The 12,500-nt window shown below is 42.3% G+C and overlaps 1 protein-coding gene across 2 annotated transcripts in view; it reads left to right on the forward strand.

Annotated features, from left to right (window-relative positions):
- The first annotated feature begins 10,192 nt into the window (after window positions 1-10,192).
- The window catches only part of LOC113809805 (sin3 histone deacetylase corepressor complex component SDS3), a 12,878-nt gene continuing 10,570 nt past the window's right edge, over window positions 10,193-12,500 (forward strand). Inside the window, exon 1 of one of the 2 annotated variants that reach the window (XM_070130035.1) lies at window positions 10,193-10,402. In XM_070130035.1, coding sequence (XP_069986136.1) covers window positions 10,273-10,402 — 130 coding nt within the window. In that variant the 5' untranslated portion in view covers window positions 10,193-10,272. The remainder of the gene's footprint in view (window positions 10,403-12,500) is intronic. The other variant, XM_070130036.1, reaches the window with a different exon arrangement.

Genomic DNA, 12,500 nt, shown 5'->3' on the forward strand with positions numbered 1-12,500 from the left:
TAATACAAAGTACCATTACTGGCACTGAACACTTTTTTGATATTATTTATCCTTCTAAGGGGCAGGTCTCATGTGGTGGACTGTAGGCATTTGATAAAGCAAAATTATTAAGTGAAATTACATATGTTAGACAAAATGTGGGACACAATAGAGTTTGAAGGATCACTGATCAAATGTCAATTAGCTCTCAATCTGAAGGTAAGAAATTTTTACTCAAGTTACATTAGTCTAAATATTACGTAGTTCCTTGAACATTCATGTTATCACTCTCAAAATGCAATTTAGAGGCACCACCCCGAAAAGGTGATGCATGTACCTATACCTGCTATATTTAAAGGGAATGCGAGATCTCAAACCGTGCCCAGTCACCTCTACTCTATCATAGCCTTCCATAGCACCCTCGATCATCTCCCTAACCCATTCCGTTGTTTAGGGGTGTTTAAGGGGTCTATACTCAAACCATATCCATTCTCATTTACTCTAATAGGTTTCCATAGCACCATAAATAAACCTGTAACCGTGTACTGTTGCTTCAATATTTAAGCAGTATTTTAGGGGGTTTTCGCGTCCTGATCAATTATAGGGACCCCTTATCAGAACGCCACATAGCCTAAGCCACGCAGGACCTCCAGACCTTTTCAACCTGCCCAAGAATTCCGCCTCAACTTCTTGTGGTTGTTGAGAAAAGGTGTACTTATGTCTCTGGTTATGGTTTATGATTTTACGGTATAAAAGTTGTTAATATATAGCCCTGTGGCCGGCCCCTTGTTTTCGGTTCAGTTGGATGGGGATTGATTTTTTTTCTTTTCTTTTCTTTTCTTTTCTCTTTTTCCCGGGGCAGGGGCCTGGCCAGGGCCCGAATATGGGACTGATTACTTAAAATATGGTTTGAAAACATCACCAGAATCTTAAGGGGACCGTCACTATAAATAGAGGGGGTAATAGAGCCTGGGTGAGTTGGGTTTGTCGAAAATGAATTAAACCCACTCTCACACTTGTACTCGTAAAGGAATGTAGAATTATCCACATGAATATAACCTCCACAATGAAAAACTCGGATCTGACCAGTCCTGGCCAGACAATCGTGGTGTCGACAGATTTTACACATGTAATTATCCCCTACTGGAACGAAAATGAAACATTGTATTTTGACATAACCTACTGAAATAAGTCCCTCGAGGATGAGTGTCTTAAGAAAATCTATAAATCACCAAACATTTTTTAATATCTTTTTCATTATAAATGTGAGTTATGATAATATTTTGACCTAAGCATCATATATATGCACAAGCAGTGGTGAGTCACCATCTCGAAAAACAAACGAATACAAGTAATTTGTTTTAGGATACTTCAGTCGACCACATGGTCCTGCGACGAGCCAGGCGAGATTTTTCATGCTGTCGCCACTCGGTTGTGCTGCGCATAACAAAGATTATATGTTTTTTGTGTTAATTAAACCCCAAGCAATTGAGAAAACATGATATTAATAATGTAGCTACGTTATGCTAAATATAAGGGACGTATATAATGCTTAAAATCCCACATATCACGTCAAATACCTCTATAAACATATGTGATATAGACATATAATTAAAGCTTGTATTATTACATAAAGAGGAATATCCTAACGGAAACAGACAGTAGTGTTTATATTTCAAATGATCAACGTTTTCTAAACGGTTATTTCCAATGAATAAAATGATTCAAGGTTACACTGTAACTACGAACCGCTTGTTACACTAACCGTTTCTCGTTATCTCTGCACACCTGTACACGTGCATACATGCATATACACATTGCACATGTATAAATATTTACACGTGCACATTTACAAATACATTCACATGTTTACATACACAAGTACATGTATGCACGTTTTATATACATGTGCACATCTGTGTAAACATGTGTACGCAATTTGCATGTACACCTACATATACATGTATACAAATGTAAGCACAAGTAGATGCCAGAAAACAATGCAATAACTCCGTTTATGTATACGTCATGTTGCCGAGATTTAGCGTATACAGGTACCGCTTTAGTTTATGTTGTTAATCGGGAACCAGTCAAGACCTTCACACAATACACAGCATTTGAAAAAGAAATCTGTGTAGGTTTATAGTTAATTAGATACTAAATTTTCATTGAAGGAGAGGTTTAGAAAAAAAAAAAATATTCACAATTTTTCCTCAAACTGAAATTTTCCGCGCCCCTGTACCGCATTTCCCAAACAGTTTATATCTGATCTATGTGTTGATTTCATTAGAAAGCTAATGGAATTCCACAGAAACGAATCACGGTCTATTACAAAAACTTGTTTCTGCATGGGGTCGTATTTTTCAACATTGTGTAGGGGGTCACTTTACTAAATTTGTTATTACTTGGGAACCAATCTCCATGTTACTTCATCTAACAAGTAGCATTAGAAAGGGAAACGAATGTAGTTTATCTGCTGATTAGATGCTAGAGACTGATTAAAAGAAATCAGAAAATTAATTGGAACATCAATCTTTCCAGAACAGTTCTTATCCGATTTACCCCCCCCCCCCCAGTCCCTTGCCCGTTGTTGTCGTGGGGAGTCTTAGGAGACGGAGACTAATTTTGCATGGTCTTTTCCTCCTCCAGCTTTTTGTTTCTTTTTCACTATTTTTACTGCCTCCCGTAACTCTTTAACCCTCAAAAAGTCTATGCACTTGACCCTTGTCTGTAAGATCCAGAACTGGTTGTTCTATCTATCCACACGTCATAAGTCTGTCAGATTTTGCTGGGTACCCAGCCATGTTGGAATCCCTGGCAATGAACAGGCAGATATTATTGCACGCTATGCCGCAATGTCCACATCACCACAGCCACGCTTTCGCATTTTCCAGCTACGGATTATTACCCCCACTTTAAAACCTTCTTGTATACCCGATGGCAATCGTTTTGGTCAAACCTCCACAATAATAAATTACATACTTTAAAACCATCAATCTCCTCTTTGTCATCTCCATTTCACAGGAACAGACGTTGGGAGACGGCCATCGCACGCTTACGTATTGGCCACACCCGCCTAACGCACGGCTATCTAATGTCACGCTCTGACCTGCCCCTATGTCCTCTATGTACTGTCCTTTCAGTTCCACACATTCTGTTCTGTTGTCCTGTCCACGCTTTAATACAGCACGTATCTCTGCTTTTCCACACCTATCCTCCCTTCACTGACTTCCCAACATATCAGACATTCTTACAGAATCCGACAGCTTCTGCCTTGACAACCTGTTCTCCTTCCTCAGACGCATAAATATCCTTCACTTGATCTAATTCCCTCACCTAAACTGTTATTTGAAGGCTATTAAAAAATGCGTTTTTTTTAATTGCGATCATTTTTTGGCAATTTTTTGTAAACCTGAAAAACTTTTTTATATAGGAAATTAAGGCAAATTTTGTATGAAACGCAATGTCAGTCTCGATTTTATTGATGGTTATGTTGATTTTCATTGTAAAGTATGCTACAGTGTGAGCCAATAGCCAGACGCAAGCGATGTGGACAATGGGGAAAAAAATTGAGAGGGGCTTCGCCCCCCTCCGGACGATTTATATGAATTTAGTACCAAAAGGCGCAGAATGCTAAATTACACAATATATCCAAATTTGAAAATAGGTTGGATATTTTTTTTATTAATGGTTTTACCCCACCCACACACCCCATTTTCCCTATTTTTAGGGACAAAGCCCTTAAGAAAAAAGAAGTATCCAAAAACAAAGCTTAAGGTTGCAATACCACAGTGGTATCCGACATATGCATAAGGTGAAATACATATATGCACTAATATACCCCACAAATAGACATTGGTAATATTATTTTGCAGTGTGCATAAAATGTTATACTGATATTTTCATTAATCATTAGTATGTGGAATCAAAATCACTAGGCTTTTTAGAGTGAAGTTGGATCATATACCAATAGACATATAAAGAAGTAGATAGTGAGCTGACCTTGGCATAATGAGCAGCAAAGGTAACTCCATTGGTTTGTCACAGGGGACCAAAGTTGCCTGCATTCATTAACAATAGACAGTTTTTCCTATGGCTCCCCCTCCCCCATCTATTTCTTCTTGTGGTAGGGTGGCTTAGGAGATGGAGACTGAGGCCCAAGGAAGGGGATCACCCCTACCTTGGGCCTCAGTCTCCATCTCCTACCTTGGGCCCCAGCCTTCGCCTCATCTAATTTTGCATGGTCTTTCTTCTCCCCGTCTTCTTTCGTATATTTATCCCCGTCTCCTGTCTCAAACAAATGTAGCTTTGTGTCAGTCATGAACAGCCTCTAGGAGCCATGGGCACGATATTCCGTTCATTAGCCACCTACTCCTTACCCTTATGAGGACCCTGAGAGGCAAATTGTTTCTTTTCCCCATTTTATTCAGGCTCACCAAGGCCAGTAATGAAGATTCTTTATCCTTATTAGGGGCATTAGGGCTTGCCCCTTCATCAACTAGGCTATCTGAACTTGACTTTCGTTGGATTTCCGACCCCTGCCTCTCCTCTGACCACGGTTCCGACCGCTGATGATAATACTTCCACAATCCATTCCGAACCACCCTCCCAGGTCATTGTTCAACCTTCTCCCAACATTCTCCAGTCCATCTCCTACTGCACAGTCTTCTTCATTGTCTACCCTTTCCTGCGTTATTGCTATTCCCTTATTACTTCAACCTTATTGTCCTGCCCCCACAGAACTACTTCACCCCACACCACCCCATCTTCCTTTCTTCCTCGTCCTTCTACTGCTTCCACCTCTGCAAACCTTTTGAGTACTCTCTTTGACCCGGCCAAGTGGGATCGAGTCTTTGTGATTCCCTCCACAGCTCCTTACTCTGACAATACCCTTCTCTTTCAACAATGTCTCCAAACCAAATAGGCAAAGTTTCCTTTCGCAGTCGCTCCAATCGTTCACACCTGGTCACAGTTACATCAGAATCTTAATTTCATGCACTATCTAATCTGACCTCACTGGCAAACTCTTTCATGCTAAACCTTACCCATCTCTTAATACTTGTACTGGAACCGTCTCTGTTCCCCGACTGCTTGTCCTATCTACAACAATTAATGGTCAGATGGTGAAAATTACTTACCTGCCTTGCTGATTATGATGCAGTAGCAGTACAGTGCTACACTATTCTTCCCAGAGACCAGTCCCATGCCAATATTGCCAAGATTAGCTTCCGCAAATATGACCTCTCCCACGAAGTTTAAATTAGTGGAGTATCCTACCATGTCTGGCCATATCGACCCCTTCCTTGTCAGTGTGAGGTAGCAGTTCTGAGATTCAAACTAGACCTTATTCTACGTGAAACCAGACCGGAAGCACGGAGATGAACTTTTCTCTCTGTTCCATAACTGTCCTATGCTCTCCCCCCCCCCCCCCATTTTCTCAAGATGTCAGCATCTTCCCTTGTATCTCTTCCTTCTGCCCTGATCTATCCTACCTCTACCACTCCCCTCTCTCAGTCCATTTCCTTTTCCAGTCTAAATCCAGATACTCCAATCTCTACTACTTCTCTGCTGCCTAACCCTCCTCCATCTCACTGTCGCACAAAACAACCTAAACGTTCCACTCCATCTTCGCCTACCACCTCCTTTTCTTCTACTCCCCGATCATCTATCCCCTCTCCACCTCCTCACAAGAGAACCTTTGTTTCCCACCCAACTCCTCTCCAGAAACCTGAGGACATCCAAAGAATCCTTGACATGACCCAAAAGAATTTCCGATCCCTCACCCACCCTCCAATAACTCTGCTCCTATTCCCTCTACATTCAAAGTATTTACCCATATCCATCCTCCTCCCACGCAAGTTTCCCCTACCCCTCTTCCTCCCATTCTTTTTCCAATACACCCCATCTTCTCCATTATATTTATCTTTCCCACCTGGCTGTACATGTGAATCCCTTCTGTCGCAACAGTGATCTTTTGCGGATCCCTCCCCTCCTGAAATTCTTCCTGATACTTCACCACATTCCCTAGTCCCCTTATCTCATTCTCCGGGTTCTTCTCTTGTTACTTGTCGAACAACCATCTTTACCTGTACTACCCAATGATTGTTTCTTAACAGCTCTTTTGCCAGTTTTCCTTAACGTTTCTATTGCTTCCCAAGCCACATATACACCATTTCATCCAGTCACCCTATGCCCTTAACCCTTTCTTTTACTAATCTCTGATTTACTTCATTTGCACCCCTCTTCGCTCCTTTTCCTGTCATGCTATTTAAAAATACTGTACAGCCTTTGATATCTTAACATTTTATCTTACTCGTTAACTCTTTTTAACCCTTTTCGCCACAATACTTAATCATAGTGATATATGATCTTTGTCTAGCACATTAACCATCCAATAGCTCTATGCCAGGGATACCAAAAAGAAAAGTCTAACGCAAGCCACACCTGTGCACGAGCATTTGCTGTGTGCAGTCTTTAATAACACTCAAATTCTATGAGGAAATACAGTTTCAAATATTATACAGTAACAATTCAAATATTCTAATAACTATTCAGCACACGATTAGAGGACAGGTTATAAGGGAATAAACATACATCTAATACTCAGTGTTTTTGTACGGAGATATTGAACACAAGGATGTAACGATGAAGTGTAAGGAAGTTAATAGTTCTATCAGTAACCATGAAGACCAGTAAGCAATATTAAGTAATGCTTAAATACTTTTTGTCCTCCAGCCTCCTGGGGAGGTGGGCTTTGCCACTTCTCCGCAAAGAATATCCACACCGGCAGAACAATTTGTTAATGGGGATGCTAGGAGGAGCAAGTAAATCAGTTCATGGACACCGGCATGCGGCCAAGCCAGTATGAGGCCTGTGGGGCAGGCCCCAAGGGAACCCCACAAAGGGACCTTGGACCCCACAGTTCAGTTCAGTAAGATTTACAAAGTCTAGCTATGCCCGGGACTTTTCTCAGGAGTGGCCTCCCTTTCTATGGGGGCAATATCGGCGGGGGTGGCAGATGTGGCGTCTGCCTGGAGTGACTGCCCGAGGTTTAACCTCAGGTCGGCTGTCCAGGTAGAAGCTTGGAACATCCGGTCTTTGCGACGGGTTGATTGATTACCTCTACTATCGAGGTGGCTGCCCTCTCGAAGGTTAGAAGACCTGGCAGCAACACGGTCGGTGTGGATGGGTACACCTACCACTAGTTAGGCCGTAGCGATGGTCACCATCTCTAGGGCTCAGCCACGGCATAGCCATCTCCAGCCAACTCCAACCTTCGGTAGTGTAGGTTACCCCAGTTGATGAGCGTACAATGGCACAAACTGAAGCATGCTATTGGATTCATGGCTCTTAATGTTGCCTAAGCTCCTACCGAAGCATGAAAAATCAATGTGAAAGAGATGTTCTACGCCAAACTCGCATTTGTGGCAGATAATTGTCCCCAGTGAGACAATTTTACTGGTAGACTTCAGTGCGGGAATCGGTTGGGATCTAACTGGCTACGAGATGTCTGTTGGTCTCCTTGGCATGGAGCTGATGACATCAATGAGAATAGCCACCTCCAGAATTTTGTCAGGTATCAGCACTTCAACCTACAGGATATGGTATAGTAATACAAGTACTGTGACCAAGGAGGTCGACCACATCCTTGGCGACACTCGCTGGAGGATCTTTCAGAACTGCAGGATTTACTAGTGTTGAATTCTGTGGTACCAACCATAGACTGGGCGTTGCTACCCTTCGGGCCCATTTCAAAACCCCCATCTCTTCAATGTCTACCCCAGACTGTTCCACTTGGATAGATTGAGGTTCGCCACAGATATCTTTAATCGATACGCGATATTCGAAAACCTTAGGCCCTGTTGCTCTGTGAGATTCCTTCAGGCACAAAGCACTTAATGCATTTCGAGAGTCCACTAATGAACGCTCGTGGTGAAGGCAGAATTTCATATAGCAGGAGACACTAGAAGCCACAGATACGTGTGACATGGTTCGACTGAATGGCAATTGGGATTTGCGCCGTTCCTTGATGCGCAGGACTTGGATACTGCTGAGAAGGGACAAGGACCTGTATATCAGGAATCTTGCAGATATACTGGCCATTTCCTAGTAAATGACCATTAATATCACAGCCTGAGAAAGCTGAACTCCAAGTCCTCACAGATAACTAAAATCCACTCAGTGGATGGACAGATCATCTCAGATCATGTGAACGTTGGGCTAAGTATTTTAATCAGCTGTATCAGGTTTACCTCCAGCAGTTAGTTTGGATGTATGGTGTCGCAGCCTTTGCTGGATCCAGCTGTCATTAAAGAACCTCCAACCCTGACTGAGATAAGAGAGGCAGTCTCTCAGCTAAATGGTGGCAAGGCATCAGCCATTAGTGGTATCTCTGCTGAACTGCTAAAGGCTGGTAGTAAACCCATGGCATGGAGCTTGCATACTGTCCTAGCTGCCATCTGATAGTCTGGTGTCATTCACCTGGACCTGCTAAGGGGTATGATCCTCCCTCTCTGAAAGGGGAAATGGGATCGATGGGACTGCAGCAACTACCGTGGCATCATGCTGCTCACGATACTAGGAAGGTTCTTGCTTACATTCATCTGAGACGTATCTGAAACCACCTTCTAGGCACGCAAGACCGGAGCAATTTGGGTTCACTCCTGGTGTCCATAATAGACTGTATCCTAGCGCTTTGAGTCATCATGGACAGGATGCAGCCTACATTGACCTCAAGAAGACTTGGTACATCGCAATATGCTCTGAGACTAAGGGGAATTCCAATAAGGATTATTGTGCTAATAGCAAGCCTGTAAACTTGCACTGCAAGTACTGTAAAGTGTATTAGGGGTCTGCCGAGCTTTCTTGCACCAACACTTTTTACCTTACATGGACTGGAAAATGTGTAGAGCTATTATCACTATACGGCAACACAGGGAAATATCAAGGTCACTGACCTTGACTTTGTTGACGATGTTGCTATCCTCTCTGAGTCTTTGGGATTGGTGACGATTCGAGGTGCATTTGGGTCGAGAGGTCACTTGGACCAAGACCAAGATTCAGGGTTAATGGAGCTTTCTAGGAGAACATGTTTAGTCGGTCATGCTTGTGGCAAGGGCATTGAATTCACAGAGAGCTTTGCATACCTTAGTAATTTAGTTCATGACTCTAAGCTGTCAGACCAGATATTCAGTAGACATTTTGGCCTGGCAACAGGTGCCATGAACACGGCCAGCAAGAGTATATGTGCAGAAGAACTAAGAAACGTGTCCTCAAACGTCCTGATACTGTCAGTTTTGCTTTATGGAAGTAAAACCTGGATGCTGTCTCGTGCCTTAGATGCTTTTGAAATACCTATGCACCAGGTACGGTTACCGACTGACGTTTACACTTTGAGACCCACATGGGGCCTGTTACTTGCACTACAAGGGACCCCCAACTCAGGCTCTATGGACACCAAACTCATTGCCACGTGGATGATCCTGCCCATCAAGTTGTCTCTTCCCAAGACAACCCTGAGGGGAGGAGGCTCGTTGGACGACCCACGAAGACGTGGTTTAGGAATACTGATCCGATCTGGTGATTCGCTCTGAGGGACGCTCATGGCTGGAAGTGAAGGGTGGTAAGGCTATGCATCCCTGTCGGCATTAGCTCTGATTAATTGACATGATGAATAAGCCTTCGTAATTATGCTGACATTGACATTTTATAAAGCTGAATATACCCAAGACTATGCGGGGAAATTTACAATATATATGAGTCAGCTTGCTGCTGGGAAAACACAATGCATTAGAAACTGCTGACCTTAAAGGATATTTTATTATTTATTAAGTACATAGTCTCCAAGGAGTGAAAGAAAACATTGATATATCATCATTATCAATATCATTATCATGATTATTATTGTTATCATTATTATTATCATTATTATCATTATCAATATCATTATTATTATTGTTATTATTATTATTATTATTATTATTATTATTATTATTATTATTATTATTGTTATTATTATTATTATCATTATTATTATTATTATTATTATTATTATTATTATTATTATTATCATTATTATTATTATTATCATTATTACTACTATTATTGTTATTATTATTATCATCATCATCATCATCATCATTATCATTATCAGTCAGGCCGCTCTTGCACGAACGCCGACGACGCTTCAAGTCCGGATTCCTCCGCCTGCGCCCTGCGCGAACGGCCCCCTGTTTACATGGGTGAGAGGACCGAGAAGCACTGACGCGGACGTCGTACGAATTGTAACGAATCATGTCCGACCTCGCGTCTCCCCGGTCGCCGGGCTCGGGTGAATTTGGCCATGACGACTTCGACTACGACGACGACAACGACGCGGATTTCGAGGACTCGCGAGACTACGAGGACAGAGAGAGCGACGAGGGTAAGCAGGGCGCCGTTTGGTGCCAGTTGCATTGGTGTTCCCCCTCGCTTGGCACAAGAAATTATTAATGGAACACACATCATTATATGATAAGCACCCCAGTCAGTTAGCAGCCCTCATATCATAAAAAAAAACTTCAGCTTATCTTTGCCATACAGTACGAAAGTTTAACATACAGCTGGTGAAATTATGTTTTCTCCATAAATTTATGCTGCGTTCGGTACTCCTGCTCGTCCAGACAACTTGACAACCAGCAGGATAACGAGGCTGCGTGTGGAACCTCCATGATAATACTCATCAATATCTTGTGGTTGCCTCCAACTGTCAATGTTTACATACAAATGCTATTGTGATGTCATCTCGTCCTGCTCACCCAGCTTCACAGGAGGGTGAGATGGACGTGTTGGACAACTTGTCCAGGATGAGATTGGAGAAGTTCCAAACAGTCAGTACATTTTGTCCAGCTGGTCTGGAAGAGCAGGACGAGGAGTTCCGAACGCAGCATTATGTACGCCTGTCTCTGCAGTCTGGCTGTGGATCTATAAAGTTTCAGGTAAAACTCCTCCTTGCCCTGCCCCTATTATCAATATCCCCAACAGCCTCATCTCCGACCCTCTTTAAGTTGCTACTGAACTTGGGCCTATTTAAACAAGATCAGTAGGGGCTCTCACCTTTCTCCTCACTCCTCTTCCATAAGATCAGACCAAGGGCACATACATGTCTCTTTCTCCATGTCCTCAGCAGAATCCTATAATACACTTTTTTCTTTTTCTGAAATCTATTATGCATTACAGACATGCTGCAACACCCATGAAGGCCCAGTGTACATTACTGTATGTTATGACACCTTTTATCTACTTACTTGTCCTATCTTTTATCAATTTTCAATAACATATGGACAACTGGAAATTTTCCTCCCCACAAGCATGAAGCCCTTGTACCACCATTCCTCAAGACTGCTCTCCCATAGCTCTCACAAACTGCTTATACAAGTTACTGGGAAGATTGAATAACATCTATTTAATGTGGTACCTAGAATACTCTTTCACCAAATCAGTTTGGTTTTTGTCGTGACCAAAGCACAGCTGATTCTCTAGCCTATTTTGAGACTCGAATCACAGCAGCATTTGCATGCTGTGATTCAGTATTTCCTGTCCTTTTTTTTTATCTAGAAAAGGCATACCAAGTGGTGGCAACATATCTTTCAACAACTATCATCCCAAAACATGGGTATTTTCATAAAGTTCTTTCTTTCTGAGTGCACCTTTTGTGTCAAATTTACCTCTTCTATTTTTTTTTTTTCCCCTCAATTTGAAGGTGTCCTGCAAGGCAATGTGATCAGCACCAAATTATTCCTGGATGGATTAGCCATCTTGGTCTCTGGTCCTTCCAGAGACATGTATAGGATCCCAACCTCCACTTTTTCCATATGATGCTCCCATCCAGTTCTGACATTCTGGCAAGTTCCTTGGTGTCATTATTGACTCCAGACTGTTTTGGTGAGATCATATCCTTTATGTTAGAGAAAGAGTCCACCATTTCCAACTCTTAGAGAGACTCTTACCTGTATCCTGGGGTTCACACCACAAAACACTCAGTACATCTCCATATTACCCTAATCATCTCCATCCTATTCTGTTGCCTCTGCCTCCCTTCTCACAAACCATGCCACAATCCACCATTAAGGTCTTCATTTAGCCCTAGGTGGTTTTTAGTTCAATCCTCTCCAGTCGAGAACATATATACCAAATCAGGCCTATCATCCCTTTCTGGACATCATGCTCTTTTGTCTCTAAGAAGCTACAATCTCTTTCACCAATTTTCTCTTCCAAGCTAACTGTTCCTCAATCCCTTCTTCATACCCACTCCTCTCCACTTTTACCCACTCTTTTCTCTGTTTGTGTGGACGCTCTACTTTCCCATTCACCCATTCCTCATCTCCAATCCCTTCTGCTTTCAGCCCAGTCTTTCCCTCTGTGGCTAATACTTCCTGTAATTGCTCTTCTATTTTCTGAGATCCACCCAAATCATACAACTTTCTCCTTCCTCCTGAATCGAGTGTCCTTACAAAAGAACTATATTCTATCCTCTTTGCTTT

The sequence above is a fragment of the Penaeus vannamei genome, chromosome 14 (assembly GCF_042767895.1).
Source record: "Penaeus vannamei isolate JL-2024 chromosome 14, ASM4276789v1, whole genome shotgun sequence".
Lineage (NCBI taxonomy): Eukaryota > Metazoa > Arthropoda > Malacostraca > Decapoda > Penaeidae > Penaeus > Penaeus vannamei.